At 43.6% G+C, this 25,441-nt stretch overlaps 1 protein-coding gene across 8 annotated transcripts in view; it reads right to left on the bottom strand.

The window, feature by feature from the left end:
* Window positions 1-453: 453 nt before the first annotated feature.
* The window catches only part of PPARA (peroxisome proliferator activated receptor alpha), a 652,237-nt gene continuing 627,249 nt past the window's right edge, over window positions 454-25,441 (bottom strand). For all 8 annotated transcript variants that reach the window (XM_030213762.1, XM_030213761.1, XM_030213757.1 and 5 more), the window contains one exon: window positions 454-1,340. In XM_030213762.1, coding sequence (XP_030069622.1) covers window positions 1,093-1,340 — 248 coding nt within the window. In that variant the 3' untranslated portion in view covers window positions 454-1,092. The remainder of the gene's footprint in view (window positions 1,341-25,441) is intronic.

The raw sequence follows: 25,441 nt of genomic DNA, 5'->3' as shown, positions 1-25,441 counted from the left end.
ATAAACTTTTTTTTTTTCTAATTTGGGAAGTATTACCTCCTTTGTTGGAAAGGCCTTCATGCTTTGTTTTATCCCTAATGAGTATGCATGAGAGAGATCTGAATGGATATACCTCCACTATCTGCAAATCTATATGATGCATATTCATTAGAAATATCCTGAAAACCTGGTCTGTTTGCAGCACTTGAAGCCTAAGCTCCTGCATCCCTGCTTTATAATGATGGGTCTCAATCCAGTTCTCGAGACTCACCAGGTCATTCTTGGTTTTCAGGATATTCAGAACACATATGCATGTAAACCTCTTCTGTGTATTCAAATTATGGATATCCTGAAAACTACAACGGCCAGGTGGGTTACAAGGACTAAGTTCAGAACCATTGCTATCTAAAACTACAGCTGAAAAACTTTTAGTCTTACACCATTCACCATATAAAACAGAGATAACTGCAAAAATTAGTGTTAGATAATTTGATTTTATTGTTGGCCCTATCAACTATCATGCTCTTCAACAGTTCTTAATCTGGGCAACATTGGTCAAAGCCTCCATGGACTAAGCACTGGAGGTGCAGAAACCAATGGCATCACACAAAATTATAAAAACTTCAAGACAGTGCTAGTTCATTTCCAGCAGGAATGAGTGAAAAAGAACCTGTAACTCAAGGATGAAGAAATCTTCAGATTACAAAACCTTGAAAGTGTCTTGATTACCAGTGCATTATGCCAATGGTTAAAGTACCTAGCACAACAGACAATATAAATATACCCTAACCGATCAAAATTATTTGCAAAATCTATCCTAAGTATTTCATTGTAAAACAAAGTTCATCAATCCTCATACATTAATTTAATAACTAAAATTATCAAAAGACTTCCTTGCCTTCAGTTCTTGAGTGCATGACAAGTCTTGCAATTTACTGCTTCATGAAGACAAGAAACTTGACAATCCACTGATTAATGATGCCGTACCCATTTTTCTTCAGTCATCAAGATTATCAGAAAACTGGTTTGCAAAGTAATTTTGCTCCCATCTAATCATCACAAAGTTTGCTGTGGGCTGTACGGAATTAAACAAAAAAATACCCCTTTCCCCATTTAGTACATGTCCTTGTAGATTTCCTGTAGTAAAGGATGTAAGGATGCATCAGTTTCAGTTTTTTTGATCTCCTGGACGAGAAGCGCATGCTCGGTGACAAGCTGCCGAAGGTCGGCCATTTTCTGGAGGAGCTTGGGGAAGAGGAAGCTGTCATCAGGATGATTACTCTGCAGGTGAAGTTTTAAAACGTGCACAATGACCTCCTGTATCCTTTCAACATTTGCTACATTTACAAGACCAGGACGATCTGTTGTCAACATATATAAGAAAAGGGAAGAAAAAACAACCAAGAAAACACATTGTTATTATGACATTCAACAGCACAGTCTTTGAAAACCAAACAACTATGGCATCCAGATCAGTTAATTCTAGAGCCAAATTGATATTAGAATTGTCTTGCTCCTGCTGTTTTCTCATGTTGTAGTATAGATGACCATCTGACTGCAAGCTTACATTCTGACTCTTGTCAATGATACTTGTATACATTTGAATTAAATCAAAATTAAAAATTGAAGGGCCCTTTTAGCATTACCGTTCGCTAAAAAGGAAGTACCACCAGGCTACCACAGCAACCCAGCGGTGGTTCCCACCCCTAGCGTGCTGTCATATCCGGCGCTACAAAAATTTTTTTATTTTTGTAGCATCGGTGTGTACTCGGTGGTACTCAAGCAGTGCAACACGTTGCCCGGTTACTGCTGGGTTAGCGCGGGACCCCTTATCGCCACATCAATGCACCCCGGTAAGGGCTCCCCCCCCCAAATGGCCACGCAGCAAGTGCTTCACTTGCCACATGGTCATTTCCTGAAGAAACGACCTACCTTTTACCCACTGCAGTAAAAGGGCAACTCGATGCACATCAAAAACACAAGCCGACACCAGCATAGGCCCCCTCTTGCCACATCTTGGTAAAAGGGGCCCTGAATGGCTACATACATCCTGAAGAAGTGCTCACAAAAGCTAAGTATTACAACTGAGTACAGCTTAGTCAGTCTGGCTGTCCCATGTGTAACACAGCCCTAAGAGAAACTGCTAAGACGAAAACATTTTATTTTTTTTTCTGAAATTATATCTGCTGAGCTACAGGACTGGCTTATTCTAAGTAAAATTAAAGTCTTAATGTAATCTTCTTAGATAACTTAGGGGCTCATTTTCGAAAGAGAAAAATGTCTAAAAAGTGGCATAAAGCAACATTTGGACGTTTTTCTCACAAAAACATCCAAATCAGTATTTTTGAACCTATTTTTTCAGACTTTTTTCTATGAGGTTCGTCTGCAGTGCATCCAAATCTCAAGGGGGCATGTCGGGGGCGTGTTAAGGGTGGGATTTAGGGAATTCCTAAGACTTAAGACATTTTTCATCCCTAATGGGACAAAACAAAACTAAAACTAAGACGTTTTGAGCTACACCTATTTTGATAACAAATAAGGCACAAAAAGGTGCCCTAAATGACCAGATGAACACTGGAGGTAATCAGGGATGACCCCCCCAATACCCCCCCTAGTGGTCACTGACCCCTTCCAACCCCCCAAAAATGTGAATAAAAATATGACTTACCAGCCTGTATGACAGCCTCTGATGTTATAGCCAGGTCTATTAGAACAGGATACAGGTCCCTGGAGTAATGTAGTGGTCGGTGCAGTGCACTATAGAGTGGGGAACTCGGGTCCCTATCTCCCTCTACCTCTCAAACGTGTGGTGGAAACTATGACCCCTTCCTAAAGTCACCAAAACTCTACTGTACCCACATGTAGGTGCCCCCTTCACCCATAAGGCCTATTGTAGTGGTGTACAGTGGGGGACAGTGTGGGTTGCGTGTGTTTTGGAGGGCTCAGTTGGCAAGATAAGGGAGCAAAAGTGAGATGTGTACCTGGGAGCATTTTTATGACGTGCACAGAAGTGCCCCCTTGGGTGTCCCATTGCTCTCCTGTGATGTCTGGGGGACCAGTCTGCTAAAAATGCTGGCTCCTCCTACATTAGAGTTGTCCATATATTTCTATGGGTGTCACTAGCATTTAGTGCACGCTAATGATTATCAAGCTCTAAAACTGCTAGCGCACCTTTGTAAAAGGACCCCTAAGTATTTTTAATGTTATTTTTCAAGTCACTATTAAGCATTGTTTGCGGTTAGGTTTTAGCAACCCTATGGGTTGCTTTTATATGTTTTTAACTGCCATTCTCAAGCATGGGGAGTTTGGCATCAGCTGTTTTTTTGGCTATTGAACTGGCAAACTGTTCATGCATAAGTTATTTTAAAGTTTTTAAAAGTTATTCTTAAGCACTGTTTGTAGTTAGTTTCTAGCAACTCAGAAGAGTTTTGGGGGGATAAAGCGTTATACTGGTTCTTCAGTATTGTGCAATGATTGCTTTTTTTTTTTAATGCTAAATTGACCCCCTTTGTTTCATAAATATTTTGGGGGGTTATTTACTAAAGCTTAGCTCGAGTTATCTACAGAAGGGCCCATTTTATTCCTATGGGTCCTGCTGCAAATAACTCGAGCTAAATGTTAGTAAACAACCCCTTTTATTTGTAGTGTGCTTTGGTCTAATGTAAGTTTGTATATAGTTTTTGGTACTCTGCCTTATAGCAGCAGTGCATACGTTTTTTGTAGTACAATTTTTTTTCATGTCTTTCATTATATTGATTTGTTACGCTATAGTAATGTATACAGTTAATGTGTAAGCTGGCATCATTAGCATTTTGCTGATTTTTATTGGGTTTTTTTAAAGCGCATAGTGCAGTGCAGTCTTATGTTTTTTTTTAAATTTTGTCTTTGAGTATGAATAAATATGTTGTGCAGCATTATTGAGTTTGAGAGTTCTTTTTAAATTGAAAGTGGCACACTGTGTAACAGCTTCTGTTCTGAAGGATTTAAGCATTCTTTTTGTAGATTCACTTTTTGGTAGGGAAAGAGAATCATATTTGTGATGAGGCATCAGAATGAATATGGATGTCATTTCAAATTTGTTGCATTACTAGTTTACTTGTGTTCGTGGCTGTGTTGTGATATCATCTTTTTTAACATTATGTGATTGGGTGAAAAATGTATTTAAGTATAGCTTGTATTAAAAAAATATACGCCAAAGCAGACAATGTGTTCACAAAGTTTCTTAATGATATATATCATACATCGGTCATATTGTGGTATAAGATGTTGTGAAGAGCAAAGAAACTACAAGCCCCAGAAGGCAGTGCAGCACCAGAGAGATTCAGAACCAAGGAACTACAAAGCCCAGAAGGCAGGGCAACGTCAGAGAAACCAGGAACTAAGAAACTACAAGGTCGAGAAGGCAGTGCAGCAACAGCAGAGGGATCAGGTGAAGGGAGAGGATTCTATGCAAGAGAGGGAGGAGCCGGGGGTTGATTTGGAGATGGAATCAGATGGGGGAGGGGAGGAGCCCCTAGACCGAGAGGAAGGGGAAGAGAGAATGGAACTGGAGGAGGTGGAAGAAGGGGAGAATGAGGAAGAAATGGAAGTGCTGGTGGAGGGCTCTTAAAGTGAGTTATGAACTGAACTTGATAGAGTGAATGAAGCCTTGGTGAATTGACCCGGTGGGTGGATGTCAAGTGGTTTTGTGCTGACAAAGGAGGGAGGTGGGTCATTAGGTCTAAGAGTGAGAAAGTGATTTAGACCATATTGCTGTGGAAATGAACGGTGTTGAAAAGCAGTGCTAAGCAGAACTGTGTTGAAAAGCAGTGATAAGCTGAACTGTATTGAAAGCAGTGCCAAATTGAACTGGGTTGAAAAGCAGTGCTAAGCTGAACTGTATTGAAAGCAGTGCCGAATTGAGCGATGTGGAAAACAGGGCTAAACTGAACTGAATTGTAAGCAGTGCTCATTAACGATGTGAAAGAGCAGTACCACTAAGTACTGGATTAGAAGCAGTGCTGGAGAAAACCATATTGAAAGCAGGGCCAAATTGAACTGTGTGGAAAGCAGGCCTAAACTGATCTGTAATGCAAGCAGGGCTCAAATGAACTGTGTTTAAAAGTGCAGCTACACTGAGGAGAGGGGAAGGCCTGTGAAGCCTTAAAGCAGATTAAATGTACTCAGGAGATAATAAAGCACTTCTGGTGATTTGCCTGTTGTCTGGAGACACTGATTGCAGACTGTCGACTCGGGAGTGAAGGGCGTGCTTGGTGAAGAAAGGAAAAGACTGAGAAAGAGTGGTGCGGATCTGACGACTGAGCCTGACAATGTACATTCTGGTTCTATCAGGTTGTTCATTTGATATTATATTTGTTATTTGTATATTTATATGCGAATCAACCTTGTAAGGATCACTTATTTTTGAGATGTTTTCTATGCTTACAGGGAATCTAAGCATCTGCTTTAAGCCTCATTGATTTGGTTTGTATTATGTATTATGTTTTTAAATATGTTATTATTTTTTTACTGTTGTATTTATGGTAATCATACATGATTTAACTTTTGTTTTTATATGTAATTATAGACCCCTGATGAAGGTCTGTCCAAAACGCCAGGTCACGTCTTTGTTTCCAATAAAATCTTGTTTGGATGAAATCTTGCCCATTGCTGCCGCTGTTGTGTCGTTTGCTTCTATTCTGCAGTGGGCTGTCTCCTGTTTGTTCTCATTAGGCTCCTATCATGCTATTTAGGCACCCAGTTATAGATTTACTCTGATAGTCTTCTGCTCTCCCCCCCAAACATGCCCACAACATTCACCCTTGGTAACTATCCAGCTTATAATCGAACGAGAATAACGCCCAAGTTCCGACCTAAATCGGGAGATGGGCGTTCTTCTCACAAAAACAAATAAAGCGGCATAATCGAAAGCCGAACTTTGGACGCTTTCAACTGCACTCCGTCGCGGATGCGGACAAAGTTGACGGGGGAGTGTCGGAGGCGTGGTGAAGGCGGAACTGGGGCGTGGTTATCACCCGAACAGAGATGGGCGCCCTTCGCCGATAATGGATGCGTTTGTAGGTAGAATTTAGGGCACTTTTCCTGGACCCTGTTTTTTGACGAATAAGGCCCCAAAAAGTGCCCTAAATGACCAGATGACCCCCAGAGGGAGTCGGGGATGACCTCCCCTGACTCCCCCAGTGGTCACTAACCCCCTCCCACCACAACAAATGATGTTTCACAACTTTTTACTTTCACCCTCAAATGTCATATCCTCCTCCCAAGCAGCAGTATGCAGGTCCCTGCAGCAGTTGTTAGGGGGTGCAGTGGACGTCAGGCAGGTGGACCCAGGCCCATCCCCCCCCTACCTGTTACAATTGTGCTGCTTAATGCTACTAGTCGTCCAACCCCCCCAAACCCACTGTACCCACATGTAGGTGCCCCCCTTCACCCCTTAGGGCTATAGTAATGGTGTAGACTTGTGGGCAGTGGGTTTTGAGGGGGATTTGGGGGGCTCAACACCCAAGGGAAGGGTGCTATGCACCTGGGAGCTCTTTTACCTTTTTTTTTGTTTTTGTAAAAGTGCCCCCTAGGGTGCCCGGTTGGTGTCCTGGCATGTGAGGGGGACCAGTGCACTATGAATCCTGGCCCCTCCCACGAACAAATGCCTTGCATTTATTCGTTTTTGAGCTGGGCGATTTCATTTTCCATTATCGGTGAAAAGCAAAAACGCCCAGCTCACACCTTGGCGAATAAAACATGGGCGTCTATTTTTTTTAAAAAATACGGTTCACTCCGCCCCTTCACGGACCCGTTCTCGGAGATTAACGCCCATGGAGATAGGCGTTTCTGGTCGATTATGCCCCTCCATGTGACTGTCTCTGGGAAAAGGTGACTAACAGGCTCATTTTCAAAAGAGATAGATGTCCAAAAAGTGACATAAATCAGCATTTGGATGTTTATCTCACAGAAACGGCCAAATCAGTATTATCAAAACCTCTTTTTGGACGTCTTTCTCTGAAGTCCGTCAGGACAACGTCCAAATCTCAAGGGGCTATGCCAGGGGTGTGTTCAAGGCGGGAATTAGGCGTTCCTAAGACATGGACGTCTTTCAGCAATAATGGAACAAAACAAAAACGTCCAAGACTAAAACTTTGATGTTTTGAGCTAGATCTGTTTTTATAACGAATAGCTGCAGTGGGAATTGAACCCACTTCCCCAGGATCAAGCTCTGCTGCAAGAACCACTAGGTTACTCCTCTACTCCACACAAGAGGTGCCCCAAATGACCACTGGAGGGACTAGGGGATCACCTCCCCTTACTCCTCCAAATCACACAACATTTTTCCAACAAGCACTTTCAAAAGGAAAAGAAAGACTTATTTTTTTTTTTTGTAGAAAATGACCTTTCCTGTTAGATGTCATATCCAAAAATGCCCCTTGTGCATTTGACTTGCCCAAAGTCACAAGGAGCAGCAGTGGGAACTGAACCCATGTTGCCAGGATCAAAGCCCGCTGCACTAACCAATAAGCCACTCCTCCTCTGTTTTGAATGTCTTGCATTTGGACGTCTTTTGTTCGAAACTGGACAAAAAAAAGGACGTCCAAATCACAGGACATCCATAGTATTTTCGAACACAACAGATAGACGTCCATCTTTTTCGAAAATGACCTTCTTTCCTGTTCTGAATTTGGACGTCTTTGTAAAACATCCAAATTCTGATTTAGACGTTTCTTTTGAAAACAATTCAAACAAGACCTCACGAACCAAGTACTACTACTACTACTACTACTTGACATTTCTAAAGCGCTACTAGGGTTACGCAGCGCTGTACAATTTAACATAGAAGGACAGTCCCTGCTCAAAGGAGCTTACAATCTAATGGACAAATGTACAGTCAGTCAAATAGGGGCAGTCTAGATTTCCTGAAAGGTATAAAGGTTAGGTGCCGGAAGCAACATTGAAGAGGTGGGCTTTGAGCAAGGATTTGAAGATGGGTAGGGAGGGGTCTTGGCGTAAGGGCTCAGGAAGTTTATTCCAAGCATAGGGTGAGGCGAGGCAGAATGAGCGGAGCCTGGAGTTGGCGGTGGTGGAGAAGGGTACTGAGAGGAGGGATTTGTCCTGTGAGTGGAGGTTACGGGCGGGAACGTAAGGGGAAATGAGGGTAGAGAGGTAATGAGGGGCTGCAGTAAACTATAGACTCATAAATGGACTCTTCCCCATGGAAAATGGACACATCCTACTCACTCCACTGCCTAAAGATGCCAAGAAAAGCACTATGGACTTAACCAACTACCGACCAGTCGCTTCTATCCCACTCACAACAAAATTGATGGAAGGCATAGTGACGAAACAACTCACAGAATACCTGACCAAACACTCAGTTCTACATGAATCTCAATCAGGCTTTCGATCAAATCATAGTACTGAAACTGTACTAGTGTCGGCAATGAACACATTAAAAAAAAACGATCGCAACCGGCAAGAACATACTTATACTGCAATTCGACATGTCCAGTGCCTTCGACATGGTGGATCATGAAATACTATTACACCTACTAGAGTACTTCGGAATCGGAGGCCCAGTTCTCAAATGGTTTGAAGGATTTCTCACCACCAGATCCTACCAAGTAACAACGAACACGGACAGATCGCCACCTTGGAGACCAGAATGCGGAGTTCCTCAAGGATCCCCCCTCTCTCCAACTATCTTCAACCTAATGATGATACCATTAGCCAAACTCCTAGCCAATCAAAACCTTAACCCTTACATATATGCCGATGACGTTACGATCCATATCCCGTTCAAAAGTGACAAACGAAATAACAAACGAGATCAACCAGAGTTTCCAGACCATGCACTCTTGGGCGGACTCATTCAAGCTAAAACTCAATGCAGAAAAAACTCAGTGTCTAGTTCTCACCTCCCAATACAACATAAACAAATACCCCACAATAACCACACCCTACTGCACACTCCCTATCTCAGAAAATCTGAAAATCCTTGGAGTCACTATCGATCGAAACCTCACTCTCGACACCCACGCAAAGAACACAACGAAAAAAATGTTCCAATCGATGTGGAAACTCAAAAGAATAAAACCTTTTTTCCCAAGAAACATTTTCCGCACCCTAGTACAGTCATTGGTATTAAGCCACTTGGACTACTGTAACGCTCTATATGCAGGCTGCAAAGAACAGACCATCAAAAAACTCCAAACAACCCAGAACACCGCAGCCAGACTCATTTTTGGAACACCTAAATACGAAAGTGCGAAACCCCTCAGAGAAAAACTACATTGGCTCCCGCTCAAGGAACGAATTGAGTTCAAGATCTGCACAATCTGCACAACTGTATACAAAATCATTCACGCAGATGCCCCACTCTATATGCTAAACTTAGTGGACTTACCGCCCAGGAATGCCAAAAGATCGGCCCACAAATTCCTCAACCTGAACTTTCCCAGCTGTAAAGGAATGAAGTACAAACAGGCGTATGCTACCACCTTTGAGTACAAAAGTACACAGTTTTGGAACGCACTACCCAAGGCCCTAAAAACAATGACCAATCTAACCAGCTTTCGCAAAGCTTTGAAAACGCATCTCTTCAACAGAGCCTACAAAAGTCACCCTCAATGAAACAAATCATTCCTTAAACCACCCAAGTACACCAAATCACCTCTCTCACAACCTTACCTAACACCTTCTACCTAAATTCCTCTTTCACTTCAGCTTATGATCGAACAACTGTTTTCTTAGATCATGTAATGACGTTCTCATTTCCACACTCTATAAGCTACATTGAGCCTGCAAAAAGGTGGGATAATGTGGGGTACAAATACAATAAATAAATAAATAAATACATAAATAAAATGCCCCTCTAAGTAGGAGATCCAAAATGTTGAGAATGGCCAACTCTTTTCATGTGATGGGCCCATAAGCAGTCAACAAAATTTACATGTTTGAACTTTTGTAATATTTTTAATTTTTTCCACATAAATAGATGGGGTTTGGACTGTTGTATTACAAATTGCCTGCTCTAAACCTCATTTTTTGTTTTTGCAGAGATGGCCACAGATAAGCAAACATCTTAAAATAGAGTCATTCCGTGTCAAGTGGACCAATTTTAAAGGTCGTCCCCACCTTACCATCTCAGATTTTGATGAAATTTGGTACATAGTTTCTTTATGATAAAAAACTAAGCTGTGCAATATTTTAGTTCAAAAGACTAAAAATTGGAGGTTCTAGGGGACCTCAAGTAAAGGGTTGCAAAATGTCGCCTGAGCAAAAATGACATTTTGGGCCAACTTCCAGAAGCTGTAAAACTGGAAGTTTTAGTAGTACAAGGGGGATATTTGGAGAACCTGCACTACTTTTAGGGCTTAATGAACTGGCAAAACCCCATGTTCCTAGTCCTCTTACATTTTGAATGGTTTAGGCTCAGACTTTGCCAAAAAAACAGCAAAAATCAATTTACAGCGATGTTGAGGCTGCTGTAGTTTCTAAACTAGTTGGCCTTTCAGGTTGATTTTAGGTAGGTGTACTAAATGCACGGCTGTAATGAGGCATTCCAATTTGCAGCAATTTCCTTCAAGTGGTTGAAAAATTATAAGCGTTCAAAGTTGGTATAAAAAGCATTTTTGCCCATTTTGGGCTATCTTTGATGCCCTTGATCTCCAGTGGGACAGCTTCAATATTCTTTCTTTTAGAACCATTAGAAAGAGCAGATTTCCTTCTATCAGAATATGTATAGGTGACACCTGCAAGTATAAGTGCTACTGTAGTGGTATACTGTTGGTTACAGTAGGTTTTTGGTGGGTTTTGGAGGGCTCACTATACAATATGAGAGAGCAACAGTGAGATGTGTACCTGTGAGCTTTTGGGTGAGGTCCATCCCCTAGGGTGCACTGCTGCTCTGCTGGGATGTCTGTGTTGCCAGTCTACTAAAAATGCTGGCTCCTCCTATATCCCAATGGCTTGATTTTGTGCACTTTTTACTTGGACATTTTTTTTTTTTTCGAAAAGTGACCAAAAACATAAATGCAAAGAGACAAAAACATCTAGCAAGTGCCATTTTTGAAAAAATAGACATTTTGCTGTATCGACAATGGCTATATTTGCTATTCGGATTCTGGATTCTAAGGCAGACTTAGACATCATATTGAAAATGCACCTCCAAATGCTTTTAGCATGCAGTCAAACTGTTTAGCACATGGCAAAAATGACAAAAACAAAAATTAAATGAGCAAAGATAGAAAAAAAAAAAGAGATGATGTAAAAGACTGTATTGTACATATACCCCTCATAATCACTACATTCAAATGTGCAAGTTGTTTTAAAAAATGCAGTTGTATATGGTTTCACATATTTATTTATATTTATTTATTGGGATTTATTAATTGCTCTTATGCAGACGTACAAGAGTTTGATTCGCAGGTTTGGTTTTCTGTTCCCCAGAGTGGTTAAGGCTGGGAAAGCTGTGGATGCAAGAGTTACAATCCTCAAATGTATTTTATTTTATAGACTCTCTCCTTGGACTATTCAATCAAGATGGTGTACAAAGTATAAAAAAAAATCTAAAAATACAATACAACACAAGAGTGAAAAACACAGCAATAAAATCTCCAATTTCTCCAGTCTTTTCTGTATAAAATTATGATGGAAGCAAACTATACTTTAAGTCTTTTCTAAGATATTCAGGAAGCTGATTTCACAGGGATTTTACAACATCTAGTGGCCAGATTTAGAACTCATGCTTGCAGGGTTATAGGAGGAGCCCTGGTGTATGACCCTTGGCAAGAGCTGTCACTGCAATAGGCTAAATAAATTGTGAGGGCATTATAAATTAGGGAAAAGGGCCAGATCTAAGGAAGGACAAAAATGCCAGGGTCTTTTAGAATGCATTAATAGTGTGGATGAACATATCCAATGTACTACACACTGGGACACATCAAGTTAATTTCTTGGATATTTCTGTGTGTTTCTCGGCCATAGGAACTTTTGATACTGAAGTATATAGAAAAGAGATAGATTGTAATATGTTACTGCATTATTCAAGTTTCCATCATAAACACATAAGAGATAATATTTTACGGTACTATGTAAACCACATTGAGCCTGCAAATAGGTGGGAAAATGTGGGGTACAAATGCAATAAATAAATAAATACAGATCAGATGCTCTGGCTGAAACTGTTGTGTTCCTCTGTTGATCAATTTAAATGACATGCAGCTTTTATGGTACAGAGGGTTCAACAACGTGGATATCCAAAATCTACTTGGAAGAATGCTTATACGCGAGCGAGATTTGCAGATCAGCAAAGTCTCATGCAACCCCGTCAACGGGAGGATATTCTCTTTTGGTCTGTGTGTTACCCACTTTATCAAAGGCACATGTTGTTTGGTCTTTGTTAATTTATCATGAGCCTTTTTGAGATACACCACGTTTTGCATATTGAAGAGGGAAAAATTTAGGGGAGATGTTATCGAATTCAGGAGTGAAGTTTAATGGACCTGGTGGTCATGTCAAATGTGGGAATTGTATTTATTGTCAATACATAATGGAATCATTGGTGATTAACATACCCCACATGACTAAGCCAGGGCCGGCGGAACACAGTAAGCAGGGTATGCATAGCAGGGGGGCACCGTTTTGGGGCGCCAGAAACGACACGCTTTGGGCTGGCATATCTTCCCCTTCTTTCTACCACCATTTGGCATTTCCATCATCTGCCCGGTCAGGGCTGGTCTTAGGCAGGGGTGACAGGAGCAGCCGTACAGGGCCTCACGCCTCCATGGGCCCTGCGGCGCTTCCTGTCGCTCCATGCCATAGTGCCATTGATCCTCAGATGCTTTCCTTCCATCCGCCCTGCATTTAAAAAGTCGCAGTGGCAGCTGCAGCGAAAAAGCAGGATCACCTCTCCTTTAAGCCTTCCCCTTCTCTCTCAGTGTGCACTGATGCAATTTCCTGTTTCTGCGAATGCGGCACAGTGCACGCTGAAAGAGAAGGGGAAGGCTTAAAGGAGAGGCGAGCCTGCTTTTTTACTGCCGCTGCAGCCGCCACTGTGACTTTTTAAATGCAGGGCGGCTGGAAGGAAAGGAAGACTGTGGTGGAAAACAGGACACAGGTGGGGCTGGGGTTGGGAACTGAAACTCGGGGTGGGGGGGTGAAAAGGGGGTAAGTTGGGGGCTGAGGCGAGTCACTGGACATGGAGGGGAGGGCAGAAGAGAATCGGTGGACATGGATGGGATGGGAGGGCAGGGGTATATGTTCAGACAGATCCGCAGGCCAGCGGAGAACTCGAACACCCCATGGGAGAACACAGGTATAGGAGAAAGTGGGATGTTTGACCACGGAGATACAAAGCCTGGAGAGATGGATCTTGTTTACTGATGAAAAAAGACTCGACACAACTGTTGTGTTTCGGCCGTTAGGCCTGCATCAGGAGTCTACAAAACACATATATACACACAAACATTAGATAAGAGCAAAAACTATATGTAGTTCAAAACTCAGATGTAAAACTTAAACATAAAAAGCTAAAACAATTTATAATGAAAAATATTACAAGATAAAAACTAATAAGATAATACGATAATCCAAAAACATATATAAATATACAGATTAAAAAAAAGTAAGTATATTGCATCAGTTGCTATACAAAAACCACACAACGCCCTTTTGTACCATTAATTCCATCACAAGTAGAGGATACCACTCATATGATCAACATTCTGAAGAACTACGATGGCCCAATCACAGATACAATCATGGTCACTATGGACATTGAATCCCTATCTACCAACATACCCCAGCTAGAAGCCATCCATATTGTTGAGAAAATTCTACAGGAGAGAAAAACCCACAAACGAATACCCAATCATCTGATATTGACCTGTGCCACCATTGCACTCACCAAGAATTATTTTGCCTTTGATGGAACATATTATCAACAAATAAAAGGCACAGCGATGGGGGCAAGCATGCCCTGATTTAGCAAATCTGTATGTTGACAATTTCGAAAAAGAATATTTCACTACTTATCCTTTTCTACACAGTATCAAAATCTACCGCAGATACATAGATGATATCTTTATCCTCTGGCAAGAAATCCTAATCTGAAATTCACCATTGAATATAACACTGAAGAAATCCATTTTCTAGATCTCCTCATCACCAAAAACGACTACTTTTTCAAAACCAATATAAATAAGAAACCGACAGATCATAGTAACATAGTAGATGACGGCAGAAAAAGACCTGCACGGTCCATCCAGTCTGCCCAAACACTTTTCTACATTACACCAGTTACTATAACTCTAATCTCAAAAGTAATCTTCCATTGAGTCAATATCTACATCTACGCCGCCTATGTTCAGATTATGATGACTTCAAACAACAAGCACAGATCATGAGCAATAGATTTTCATCAAGAGGTTATCCACAAAAACACATCTCCAGTGGGTTGCACAAAGCACTTGAAAAGGACCGCGAAGATTTACTGCAGCTGACCCGCACCAAGAAGACGCCAGATGTGGTTTGCACCCTCAAATATTCCTTTCTATCCAAACACATCACACGCTCCATTCGCAGGCATTGGCACATCCTGGAAGGGTTGGATTGTTTTAGGAACAAAGAGTTAGTGGTTGCGTATTCTCACAACCTTAAGGAACATTTGGTTCCATCCACACTACCAGACGCAACAACACCACTTCCATTTTTTGGGCATTGCAAATGCAGACACTGCAGCGTGTGTACCCATAGTATGGAAACAACGGTTTTCATACATCCGATCACAAAAAAATCTTATAACCTATCACATACTTCAGACTGCACCACATCATCTGTTATATGTATCACTCAATGTCCATGCCAAATGCTTTACGTAGGTAAAACCATTAGGGCTATCAAAACGAGAATCATCGAACACAGAAACTGTATAAAAAGGAAAGTAACATCGGCACCATTAGTTGAACACTGGGTCTCAGCAAATCACTCGATCTCTGACATTAAGTTCCTGGTTTTCAGGGCATTTACCAAGAAATGGAGAGCCGGCGATTTAGATATTCAATTACTACATGAGGAACAGAAGCTTATTTATGAGTTCCAAACCTTGACCCCTCAAGGTTTAAACAACGAAATCGATTTCCGTCCCTTTCTTTGAAATAATTTCACATTATGTAAACACATTACATTCCAATATCACTTCTGGATAAATTGTTTATTTTTATTATTTTTAATGTATTTATTGTTTCTCGATATTCACTATATATAGTTTGCTACTCTTGTATAAATTTAAAACCTATGCATATTATACTTTTTAATACCTTCTTTACAAATTTTAATCTACCTCACTTTCATACATTTTTTCAACACTCAATTTTGTTTATAATCCAGTTTTTTCTTTTATATTCGTCCAAAATAATTTTCATTTTTTATATATTTTCTTTTTCAACTTTTCATCTGGTACTTTCTTTTTTCAATGTTCTACTTTTTAACTTCGTCTAGTATTTCACCATTTTTGTTTTTTCACCTTTTATCTTTTTACAATTCTTTAAGCACCATTTTTTCTTCATTGCAACACATTCTTTTTTCCTCCTCCTTTTTTTAGTTGCATCATCATCATTATAGATAGTGTATTCCGACCTTGGTTCCATTACTGTTTACCCTTCTTCCCTCTCACCTTCCCCCTTTTCCCCTACCCTTCCTTTCCCCCTTTTTTCAGCCCCCTTTTTCTTTCCTTCCTTCTCTTTTCCCCATGTCCTTTCCCTTGTTGCTCCCCTTTTTTCTCCCCTTGTCAACACTATTTATTTCATTTCCCCCTTTTCGTTGATTCTTTTGGTTTTAGACTTATGTTCCTACATTTCACATTTATTAATCAATTTGGTTGTTTTTTTATTTTTCCTTTTCCACTTTTCCATTGTTCATTATTCTACCTGTTTTTTGCCATTTGATAGCATCATTTTCCATCCACACATTCCTTACCTTTCAGTACCGCCATCTACACACAGTCTTTTCCAGCACCATCATTCTCCTTCATTCACTACGTCATTCAATCAGCTGACACATCAGGAAGTACTTCTCAATTTTTTCTTTGCTCTGTGGGCCAACATTCCAGCATAGCACATTCTCCAAAGACAAGCAGGCCAATATTCTCACTGATGGGGTGACGTCACGTCGGCCCGGAGGACTTTCCAGCAAAGTCCATGACAAAGTCTAAAATGTCCCCCGTCGCGCGGGCGGATGCAGTGCGCATGCGCGCGTCCACTTTCCCGCCCGCCGCGCGGGCACATTCCTCAGTTTTTTCTTCTCCGCGTCTGAGGTGACACGGAGCTCGACCTTCGTCTTCGTGTTCCTCCTGTGCCCGGAGGTGAAGATTCATCGAAAGGAAGTATCCTTTATAGTAATTTAGAGTTTTTTCGTTTATTAAGTTTCCTTTCTTTTAGCCTGCGATTTTATTTAAATCGCTCGGTCGGGTTATTTTTTCCCGTTTTTTTCTTTGATTTTTTTGTGTCATCTTTTTATAGACACAATCGCGTCTTTTGATTTGGCAGGGACAATTTTTCCCGAGATGTCAACGAAGACGCCCAGCGGCTTCAAGCCTTGTGCCCGCTGCCATCGGGCCATCTCTGGCACTGATACACACTCGTGGTGTATTCAGTGCCTTGGGCCGGACCACCGCTCGGAGAGTTGTAAATTGTGTCTCGCCATGAAGAAGCGGACACTACTCTCTCGAGACGCCCAGAGAGAGAAGATTTTTGGGCCCGGTGCTTCGGCGTCGGCGCCGTCGACGTCGTTGACGTCGTCTAAGTCGGCGCCCTCCAAACCGGCGCCGGGCAAGTCGGTGCCGGTGAAGTCAGTGCCGTCGAGGATGATGTCTTCGAGGCCGGCGTCGTCGAAGTCGACGTCGAAGGAGGCGTCGGCACCGGGAGACAGGGGACAGGCTGCCTTTAGACCCATGCACGCTGGGAGCAGTGATGCATCGAGTGGGTCTCCACCCGCCTCGGCGCCTCCTGCTGTGCAGGCCCCCCGGGACCGTCCTGCGTCGGACCCGGCCCCGAGGAGACGTGTGGATTCCACGTCCTCCTCTCCGGTGCCGAGGAGTCTCGATGACATGCGTCGGGCGAAGGCCAAGAAGCATCGTCGTCGATCTCCTTCGAGACACGGCACCGGGAGCTCCGGGTCATCGATGCACTCGATGCCCGAGAAGCGTCGGTGCCGAGAGGATCGCTCTCCCTCTATTACTGAGGTTCCGACGCGTGGGGTCGCTGGCAGCCGAGTCCCCACTCCCCAACCTCAGCAGACTTTGCCTCTGGCACCTCAACCGACCCCGCAGCCTTTTCCGACGCCAGCTCTGGATGAGAGTATGCAGGCCATGTTCCCTTTTTTCTTGAACATGATGCAGCAGTGGCAGTCGGCATCGAGGTTGTCGGTGCCGACGGCGTCGACGGGACCGGTGTCGATGTTTTCAGAGGCACCGGTGCCGACGGCGTCGAGGGTGTCGACATTGCCGATGCCGGATGTTCCTGCATCAGGCCTTCAGCCTGTGGTGAGGTCTGTCTCACCGGTGCCGTCTCCGGTGCCGGTGCCTTTGACTTCCCAAGTTGACTCTCCCGAGGCATCGGAGCAGGAAGCTTCCCCGGAGCCTCAGGGACCATCAACTTCTCGGCACCATCATAGAGGCCATCAAGCCTCTTCGTCGAGACGGGCTTAGATTCGGGCGGCTCTGTCTGAGCTTTTAGCCCCATCTGATGATACCTCATCCGAGGATGATGAAGGAATGCATGGGGAGTTCTCTGGCGAGGATTCTCAAGGCATTCCATCTGACTCCACTCCCTCGCCACAAAGGCAGCTGTCTCCTCCCGAGAGCTTGTCTTTTACATCTTTTGTTCGGGAGATGTCTGAGGCCATCCCCTTCCCCGTGGAAATTGTGGACGAGCCCAGAGCCAAAATGCTTGAGGTTCTGGACTATCCATCTCCACCTTCATCTTCTGCCACAGTTCCTTTTCATGAGACTCTTAAGGAACTTATGCTGAGGAACTGGGAGAAGCCTTTTTCAAGTCCAACCGTCCCTAAAAAAGCTGAGTCCCAATATAGGATCCACGGGGAACCCAGTCTCATGCAGACCCAATTGCCTCATGATTCAGCGGTGGTGGATTCTGCCCTCAGGAGAGCCAAGAGTTCCAGAAATTTCTCCTCGGCGCCCCCGGGGCGAGAATATGCAACTCTGGACTCTTTTGGGAGGAAGGCGTATCAGGCTGGTCTGCTCGCTTCCAAAATCCAGTCTTACCAGCTCTTCACGAGTGTGCATTTACGGAACTCTGTGAGGCAACTTGAGAGTTTAGTAGATACACTCCCTGAGGAGAAAGCTGAACCCTTTCGCCAAGTGATCAGGCAGCAGAAGGCGTGTCGCAAGTTCCTGTCCAGGGGCATTTTTGATACTTGCGATGTGACATCTCGCTTTTCCGCTCAAGGTATAGCGATGCGCAGGCTCTCATGGCTGCGTGCCTCTAACCTGGAGGAAAGAACTCAGCGGAAAATAGCAGATATCCCATGCCGGGGGGATCACCTTTTTGGAGAGAAGGTTGAAGAGATGATTGATCATCTCTACCAGCGTGACAACGCTATGGATTCTCTCTCCCGCCGGGCGCCTTCTGCAACCACTTCCACTGCTAGGAAGTCTTTTAAGGGAAAGAGGAGTGCTCCCTTCGCTTCTAGAAATCGCAGGTACACTCCTTATTCCCGTCAGCCGGTTCAGGCTCGACCCCAGCCCGCTCGCTCTCGTCAGCAGCGGGCACCGAAGCAGCCCCCTGCAGCTCCCCAGCAAAAACCAGGGACGGGTTTTTGACTGGCTCCAGCAGAGCATAGCCGAAGTCAAAGTACCGGTGCCGAACGATCTGCCGGTCGGGGGGAGGTTAAAATTTTTTCACCAAAGGTGGCCTCTCGTAACCTCCGACCAGTGGGTTCTTCAAATAGTCCGGTGCGGGTACACCCTCAATTTGATTTCCAAACCTCCAAATTGCCCACCAGGAGCTCAGTCTTTCAGCTCCTACCACAAGCAGATACTTGCAGAGGAACTCTCCGCCCTTCTCAGCGCCAATGCGGTCGAGCCCGTACCACCAGGGCAGGAAGGGCTGGGATTCTATTCCAGGTATTTCCTTGTGGAAAAGAAAACAGGGGGGATGCGTCCCATCCTAGACCTAAGGGCCCTGAACAAATATCTGGTCAAAGAAAAGTTCAGGATGCTTTCCCTGGGCACTCTTCTTCCCATGATTCAGAAAAACGATTGGCTATGCTCTCTGGACTTGAAGGATGCTTACACTCACATACCGATACTTCCAGCCCACAGGAAGTATCTTCGGTTTCGGCTGGGAACACAGCACTTTCAGTACTGTGTTTTGCCTTTTGGCTTGGCGTCTGCACCCAGGGTTTTTACAAAGTGCCTGGCCGTTGTGGCAGCGTCGCTACGCAGACTGGGAGTGCATGTGTTCCCTTATCTGGACGATTGGCTGGTGAAGAACACCTCCCCGCAAGAAACTTTGCAGTCTATGCGGATGACTATTCAGGTGCTAGAGATGCTGGGCTTTGTCATCAATTACCCCAAGTCCCATCTCGTCCTGTGCAAAAATTGGAATTCATAGGAGCTCTGTTGTGCACACAGACAGCTTGTGCTTATCTCCCAGGACCCAGGGCAGACAGACTTCTGTCTCTGGTGTCCAAAGTGCAAGCATCTCAGCAGGTCACAGCTCGGCAGATGTTGAGATTGCTTGGCCACATGGCCTCCACAGTTCATGTGACACCCATGGCACGTCTACACATGAGATCGGCTCAATGGACCCTAGCTTCTCAGTGGTTTCAAGCCACAGGGAATCTAGAGGATGTTGTCCGGCTGTCCACCAATTTTCGAAATTCCCTCAGTTGGTGGACCATTCGATCCAATCTGGTCTTGGGACGCCCATTCCAAATTCCTCAGCCTCAAAAAGTGCTGACGACGGATGCATCCCTCCTCGGGTGGGGAGCGCATGTAGATGGGCTTCACACTCAAGGAGCTTGGTCTCTTCAGGAGAAGCATCTCCAGATCAACCTCCTGGAATTGCGAGCGATCTGGAACGCTCTGAAGGCATTCAGAGATCGGCTAGCCAACAAAATTGTTCTCATTCAGACAGACAATCAAGTGGCAATGTATTACACCAACAAGCAAGGGGGTACCGGATCCCGTCCTCTGTGCCAGGAGGCCGTGCAGATGTGGCTATGGGCCTATCAAAACGGAATGTTTCTCCAAGCCACTTATCTAGCCGGTGTAAACAATGGTCTGGCCGACAGACTGAGCAGAGTTATGCGGCCTCACGAGTGGTCCTTGAACATGACTATTGCCAAAAAGATCTTTCGAGTTTGGGGAACTCCATCGATAGATCTTTTTGCTTCCCAGGACACTCACAAGGTTCCTCAATTCTGTTCCAGACTCCAGGCCCACGACAGACTAGCGTCGGATGCCTTCCTCCTTTTTTGGGGGACAGGACTCCTGTACGCTTATCCTCCCATCCCTTTAGTGGGGAAGACTCTCCTGAAACTCAAGCAGGACCAGGGAACCATGATTCTGATAGCGCCTTTTTGGCCCCGCCAGATATGGTTTCCTCTTCTTCTGGAACTTTCGTCAGAAAAGCCATGGAGATTGGATTGTTTTCCGACCCTCATTACTCAGAACGAGGGGGCGCTTCTACATCCCAACCTCCGGTCTCTAGCTCTCACGGCCTGGATGTTGCGAGCATAGAGGTTGCCTCCTTTGGTCTCTCTGAGGGTGTCTCCAGAGTTCTGTTTGCTTCCAGGAAAGATTCCACACATAAGTGTTACTCTTTTAAATGGAGGAGGTTTGCCGTCTGGTGTGACAGTAACGGTCTAGACCCTTTCTCTTGTCCTGCACAGACCTTGCTTGAGTACCTGCTGCATTTATCCGAGTCTGGTCTTAAGACTAACTCGGTCAAAGTTCACCTTAGCGCTATCAGTGCTTATCATTCACATGTTGATGGCTTGCCGATGTCTGGACAGCCTTTAGTCATGCGTTTCATGAGAGGTTTGTTTTTGTCAAAGCCCCCTATCAAACCTCCTCCAGTGCCATGGGATCTCAATGTCGTTCTCACCCAGCTGATGACAACTCCTTTCGAGCCACTGGATTCCTGCCATCTGAAGTACTTGACCTTGAAGGTCATTTTCTTGGTGGCTGTTACTTCAGCTCGTAGGGTCAGTGAGCTTCAAGCCCTGGTAGTTCATGCACCATTCCTTGTCTTTCATCATGACAGAGTAGTCCTCCGCACCCACCCAAAGTTTCTACCGAAGGTGGTGTCGGAGTTCCATCTGAACCAGTCAATTGTCTTGCCAACATTTTTTCCCCCTCCTCACTTGAGCCCGGGCGAAAGCAAGTTGCACACTTTGGACTGTAAAAGAGCACTGGCCTGTTACGTGGAGCGGACGCGCCCCTTCAGAAAGTCCGCCCATCTGTTTGTTGCTTTCAATCCCAACAAGAGGGGAGTTGCTGTTGGAAAACGCACCATCTCTAATTGGCTAGCAGATTGCATTTCCTTCTCTTACGCCCAAGCCGGGCTGACTTTGGACGGTCATGTCACGGCTCATAATGTTAGAGCCATGGCTGCGTCGGTGGCTCATCTAAAGTCAGCCACCATAGAAGAGATTTGCAAAGCTGCGACGTGGGCTTCGATCCACACATTCACATCACATTACTGCCTTCAGCAGCATAGCCGACGCGACAGTCGGTTTGGGCAGTCGGTGCTGCAGAGTCTGTTTGGGGTTTAGAATCCAACTCCACCCCCCTAGGCCCATGTTTATTCTGTTCCAGGCTGCACTCTCAGTTAGTTGAATTTGGTTTCAGGTCAATTTTGTTTTTTGTCCTCGCCGTTGCGGGACCCAATTGACCATTCTTTGTTGTGTTGAGTGAGCCTGGGGGCTAGGGATACCCCATCAGTGAGAATATTGGCCTGCTTGTCTTTGGAGAAAGAGTAGTTACTCACCTGTAACAGGTGTTCTCCGAAGACAGCAGGCAATATATTCTCACAACCCTCCCACCTCCCCTTTGGAGTTGTATTCCTCTAATTCTTGTAATTAACTGAGGAATGTGCCCGCGCGGCGGGCGGGAAAGTGGACGCGCGCATGCGCACTGCATCCGCCCGCGCGACGGGGGACATTTTAGACTTTGTCATGGACTTTGCTGGAAAGTCCTCCGGGCCGACGTGACGTCACCCCATCAGTGAGAATATATTGCCTGCTGTCTTCGGAGAACACCTGTTACAGGTGAGTAACTACTCTTTTTTCCCCAAACTGTTTTTCCCCTATTTTCAATTTTTCTTTTTACCTACCTTTTTTATTTTTGTTGCTATTCACGTCATTTATACCCGTTTTGGCGCCTTTTTAAGGGACCATTCAGCCATAACATATCTTTTCAGGCTTTACGCTGACGTTTCAATTGCTTACGAGCAGTTTTTTCGAAAAAGGTCTTTCTAAAGGTAAATCGGTTATCCACTAAACTTTCCTTTATTATGCCCGAAGTAAAAGTTATATTCCAGCGTAACGTTGTGGGTTCCCTTCTAGTTCGTTTTTGCCATTAGATGTTTAATTTTGGTTCACTTTCTCTCTCAATATCATTATTTTATTCTCATCATAGTTTTCTTTGTTCTGCAATAGACCTACCTCACAGATTAATACATAACGTGTCTCTCCACGGATGCATCAGCTGTTCACCCATGGCTGAGGTTGGTATCCACAAATCAGTCCGCACACATTTTTCAGTGTAACGCCCCTTTCAGCAACAATGTGTTTTCCCCTTTTGACCCGATGCCTCACTCTTTTGTTTTACTTTGTTCCTATATTTTCACTGCATACTCATCGCCTAACCACAGACCGCCTACACGGAACACCTCGCCGTGTACAGTTCAGTGCGTTCACCAGACGGTTTCCGTCGAGTGTGGTTAGTATTAATGTGGCATGCCAAGGTATTTTTATATTCATCACCACCCATATACTTTGTCAGTATGCGATCATCAAGCCATCAGCCACTCAGAAAGTGTTAGCCTTTTGCACACACACACTCATGTGTGCATGTATTTATTCACAGGCGCTCATACAGCATGAGCGCATATATATGCTTGAACAAGCTTTTAGATATATGCTTCCCCGGACCATATTATTATTTTATATCTTTATTTTTTAATTTTACCTGTATTTTCATTTGTTTTTCTTCCTGTTTCTTCACGTCCATCTACTCCCTTCCCTTTTCTCCATCCCTTTTCTTCCTCCCTCGCCCACCCCCCTTTTTATTATTATTTTTTATTTTTTATCATTTTTTCATTTTCCATTTTTTAGATCCTATTCTCCATTTATTTTGTGTTTTTTTCATTGGATAATTCTTTCATTAAATATTTTTTCTGTTTTTTAAAGTTTCATCACTATTGGTTCCACTTCCATTCAATGTCTCCACCAGCATTTCTAATTATTCATTTCATTTTATACAATTAGATAAAAGAAGGTATACAGGTATACATGACATGCATAGGTGCACAAAGAAATATGTGCACAGATATATATAAACATGCGCACAAGTGTATATATCCGTATAGAAGTGAGAGATTACTGTCTGTGTGCTATATATAAAATACATATTTTCAATATGTCGTGCAGACATAATTCATTTATATGCTTTTTATGTCTAATCTTTACAGTGTACTTATTTTTTAATTGTTTTGTTCAATTATTTGCAAGGTACTATATACATATTTGATGCAATTTTTTTCTGGCTCTAACATACCATTTTATGATTTGCCATAAGAGTATCTTATGAGTAACACACATATAAATGTTGTGTGGTTTTTGTATAGCAACTGATGCAATATACTTACTTTTTTTATCTGTATATTTATATATGTTTTTGGATTATCGTATTATCTTATTAGTTTTTATCTTGTAATATTTTTCATTATAAATTGTTTTAGCTTTTTATATTTAAGTTTTACATCTGAGTTTTGAACTACATATAGTTTTTGCTCTTATCTAATGTTTATGTGTATATATGTGTTTTGTAGACTCCTGATGCAGGCCTAACGGCCGAAACACAACAGTTGTGTCGAGTCTTTTTTCATCAATAAACAAGTGTTTTTAAGATCCATCTCTCCAGGCTTTGTATCTCTGTGGTCAAACATCCCACTTTCTCCTATACATGGGAGGGCAGGGGACAGAGGAGAATTACTGGATGTGGATGAGAAGGGAGGACAGGGGGCAAAGGAGAATCGCTGGACATTTATCCCTAAAATCAGGTGTGGTACCGGAAGATTGGAGGGTGGCCAATGTAACGCAGATTTTTAAAAAGGATTCCAGAGGAGATCTGGGAAATTATAGACCTGTCAGTTTGACGTCGGTGGCGGGAAAAATGGTGGAGGCTATTATTAAGAATAAAATTACAGAGCACATACAAAAGCATGAGCTACTGAGACAAAGTCAGCACGGATTTAGTGAAGGGAAGTCTTGCCTCACAAATCTACTGCATTTTTTCGAGGGGGTGAACAAACATGTGGACAAAGGGGAGCCGGTCAATATTGTATATCTAGATTTTCAGAAGGCGTTTGACAAAGTGCCTCATGAAAGACTCCAAAAGAAACTGGAGAGTCATGGGATCAGAGGCAGTGTATTATTATGGATTAAGAGCTGGTTAAAAGATAGGAAGCAGAAAGTAGGGTTGAATGGTCATTATTCTCGATGGAGAAAGGTAGTTAGTGGGGTCCCTCAGGGGTCTGTGCTGGGACCGCTGCTTTTTAACATATTTATAAATGACCTCGAGATGGGAGTAACTAGTGAGGTAATTAAATTCGCAGATGACACAAAGTTATCCAGGGTCATCTCTTCGCGGGAGGAGTGTGAAAGATTACAAGAGGACCTCGTGAGACTGGGGGATTGGGCGTCCAAATGGCAGATGAAGTTCAACGTTGACAAGTGCAAAGTGATGCACATGGGAAGGAGGAACCCGAATTACATCTATGTCATGCAAGGTTCCGCTTTAGGAGTTACGGACCGAGAAAGGGATCTGGGAGTCATCATGGACGTTGAAATCTTCTGCTCAATGTGCTGCGGCAGCTAAGAAGGCGAACAGAATGTTGAGTATTATTAGAAAAGGGATGGAAAACAAGCATGAGGATGCTATAATGCCGTTATATCGCTCCATGGTGCGACCGCAACTGGAGTATTGTGTTCAGTTCTGGTCGCCTCATCTCAAAAAAGATATTAAGGAATTGGAGAAGGTGCAGAGAAGGGCGACGAAAATGATAAAAGGGATGGGACGACTACCTTATGAGGAGAGGCGACTGAGGGGTGATATGATAGAGGTGTACAAAATAATGAGTGGGGTAGAGCGGACAGATGTGAAGCGTTTGTTTATGCTTTCTAACAATAATAGAACCAGGGGACACAAGATGAAATTAGAATGTGT

Source organism: Microcaecilia unicolor, chromosome 9 (genome assembly GCF_901765095.1).
Source record: "Microcaecilia unicolor chromosome 9, aMicUni1.1, whole genome shotgun sequence".
NCBI lineage: Eukaryota > Metazoa > Chordata > Amphibia > Gymnophiona > Siphonopidae > Microcaecilia > Microcaecilia unicolor.
The sequence above is the reverse complement of the archived record's forward strand: the minus strand, read 5'-3'. Positions and strand labels throughout refer to the sequence as shown.